General features: G+C 36.5%; 1 protein-coding gene across 1 annotated transcript; it reads left to right on the top strand.

Moving 5' to 3' along the window:
- Positions 1-1,268: 1,268 nt before the first annotated feature.
- Positions 1,269-1,844, top strand: LOC145665245 (uncharacterized). The gene has a single exon (XM_081732536.1). It carries the CDS (start codon positions 1,269-1,271, stop codon positions 1,842-1,844), a length of 576 nt encoding a protein of 191 aa, XP_081588662.1.
- Positions 1,845-2,917: the final 1,073 nt, after the last annotated feature.

Genomic DNA, 2,917 nt, shown 5'->3' with positions numbered 1-2,917 from the left:
TTGATGCAGCCAAATGCAGTAAAATTACAATTGATCGGATTTTCTGACGCAAGTGAAAAAGCGTACGCAGCAGTAGTGTATTTGCGTTCTGTGTATTCAGATGGTCATGTAGAATGCAATCTTATAGTAAGTAAGACAAAAGTAGCGCCATGCAAGAAAATTACTTTACCTAGATTAGAACTTTGTGTTGCATTATTGTTAACTAGATGATTAATACAGTAAAGGAGTCGTGTTTGTTCCCGGTGTATGATGTATTGGCTTTTACAGACTCTACAATAGTATTGTCATGGCTGTCACCTCCTCTTGGTAGGTGGCAGACCTTCGTAGTCAATCGAGTAGTAGCAATTCAGGAATCTCTTCCTATAAACTAGTGGTCTCACATCAACTCTCTATTAAACAGTGCAAATATTGCTTCCCGAGGGCTTGCAGTAAAATATTTAATAAATAATGAAGTTTGGTGGCATGGCCCCGAATTTCTGAAACAACAATGTTGCCAATATGCAAAACACAGGTGTTTCATCCTGATGCTATCAATGAACAGAAAAGACAGGTAGTAGTTATGCATTCGGTAATATGTACGGAAATGATAGAAAGATTTTCATCATTTTCTAGGTTGCTAAGAGCAGTAGCTTGGTGTCTAAGTTTTATTTACAATTGAACGAGTGAGTTGAAAAAGGTACACATTCCAGAAAATAGGCAAGCTAAACTGAGATGGTTATATTCATTTTGTATGTACCTACACCGCTTGAGAGGAACAAAGAACGCATTCATTAATTTTAGGTCCTCTTTACTGAAGTCTACGGGAACGTATGTGTGAAAAATCGAAGATATTTCTGGAATGTGTTCATGTTTCCACCCAGTGTTTGAAAGTTGTGGTTTTTGGAATATGTCCCTTTTTCAACTCACCCATTCAATTGTAGATCGTCAAGTAAGTTGAAGGGAATTTTGAGCACTAGTGAATTAAGTCAGACCTTGATTGCCTTAGCAAAAGTAGTGCAAGCCTCAAGTTTTCAAACAGAAATTAGAAATTTAGAGAACAAAAAAGAACTCAGCAATAAAAGTAGATTATTGAGTTTAAATCCTTTCTTAGATGAGCAGGGAGTTCTGCGTGTAGGAGGTAGACTACGTAATGCTCTAATTTCAGAAGATAAAAAATTTCCAATTGTACTTCCCAGTAAACATCATTTTATTGAGTTGTTAGTATAGAATGAACATTTACAAACATTGCATGGAGGTGCAGACCTGGCGTTAGCCAATTTGCGTCAAAGATGATTTTACGAGGCAGAGATGTTGTAAGACGTATAATAAAAGGTTGCGTAAGGTGTCATCGATTTGAAAAGGACACGACTACACAATTGATGGGTAATTTGCCGTTCGCTAGAGTTACTCCTGGTAAGGTTTTTACTTATTGCGGAATTGATTATGCTGGGCCCATGTTAGTTAAATCTAGTAAGCTTCGAAGCCAGCGAGCTTACAAATGTTATATCTGTTTGATTACTAAGGCCATACATCTTGAGCTTGTAAGTGATGCTAGTACTGAAACATTTCTTGCTGCCTTACGAAGATTTCTATCGCGTAGAGGAAAACCATTGCATGTATGTACTGACTGCGTTAGCAATTTTGTCGGTGCCAACGTAGAGTTAAAAACATTATTGAAATTTATGTTAGATACACAACATAAGGAAAAGTTATCAGAATTTGTTAATACTCAAGGTATTGAATGGCATTTCAATCCTCCTACAGCTAGTCATTTTTGTGGACTCTGGGAAGCAGGTGTAAAATCAGTAAAATATCACCTAAAACGTATTGTTGGTAGTGTAAAGTTAACATTCGAGGTAGCATGATTTTGCTGAAGGATGATCATTTGCCACCGCAGCAATGGAAACTAGGTAGGATCACAAAGGTTTATATGGGTACAGATGGATTGGTACGTGTGGTAACTTTACGCACTACACAAGGAGAATGTAAGAGGCCTATTGTAAAAGTGTCGATCTTGCCTTTTGAACAATTGAATGAATCGAAAATTGTATTACAATTATTATATGTAAGTTGTTGAAGTGTTGACTTCAAGGGCGGGGACATGTTGATTTTTATATATTTTGGTAACTTTAGTTTAAGTTAGCTATTATTAGAACATAAGATCTGGTAACACTGAAAAGAAAGGAGAGAGAGTGTGTGCGTTCGATGGCGGTGTGCAAGGCCATGAAAGCGGACTTGTGGTGGCACTGAACCAATTTTTGTGTAAAATTGAAGCTAATGTGTAACATCATTTAAATACAGTCCACATTTTTTATATAATGACTTTTCTCATTTAGAACCAAACCAAAACACAAATCATGATACAAACTCAAAAAACCTGCTTTAGACTAGTTATAAACTGTAATCGAGTTGCATCTAGCATGAGATGATCTAAGGCCGTTATTTAAGGGGGCCCGAGGACCAACTTTAAAATTTTAAATAGAAACATGGGGCGAGGGACACCAAGTTCGATAAACCTTTACACACTAAACAACGTTGTGGCAAAAGATTGTTCATATGGTTCATAAGATTTTTCATATCGTTCACCGTATTCAAAATGGCCGCCAAGACATGGTGCCTCTATCAAATAAAACGTCCAGTACCACTAATATGAAAACGGTTGAAGATAACAATGGATGAACAGAATAAAACTCCTACAGAAAATCACAGAAGGTATTTATCATTCTAAGGCTCGAAAATGTGCTACACAGGAGAACATGATTAGAGTAAAAGTGCCATAATGCAAAGAAGGAAATCTAGTTCCTAGAAAATCATCGTTCCAACGTCCTCCGTGAAATTGCAAATGAGAACCTTAGCTTTTCCAAATTGTATCTATACAACAAAATTATCGGAAATATATTTTTATAACAAATAGATGTGTGTAATGGAAAAAGTAGGC

Source organism: Thermobia domestica, chromosome 11, assembly GCF_964235325.1.
Source record: "Thermobia domestica chromosome 11, izTheDome1.hap1.1, whole genome shotgun sequence".
NCBI classification, from domain to species: domain Eukaryota; kingdom Metazoa; phylum Arthropoda; class Insecta; order Zygentoma; family Lepismatidae; genus Thermobia; species Thermobia domestica.
Note: the sequence above shows the minus strand (reverse complement) of the source record. Positions and strands in the feature narration are given on the sequence as shown.

Bases quoted from the DNA above. Each gene is read 5' to 3' on its own strand.
- LOC145665245 (XM_081732536.1), top strand. From the start codon at position 1,269: ATGATTTTACGAGGCAGAGATGTTGTAAGACGTATAATAAAAGGTTGC.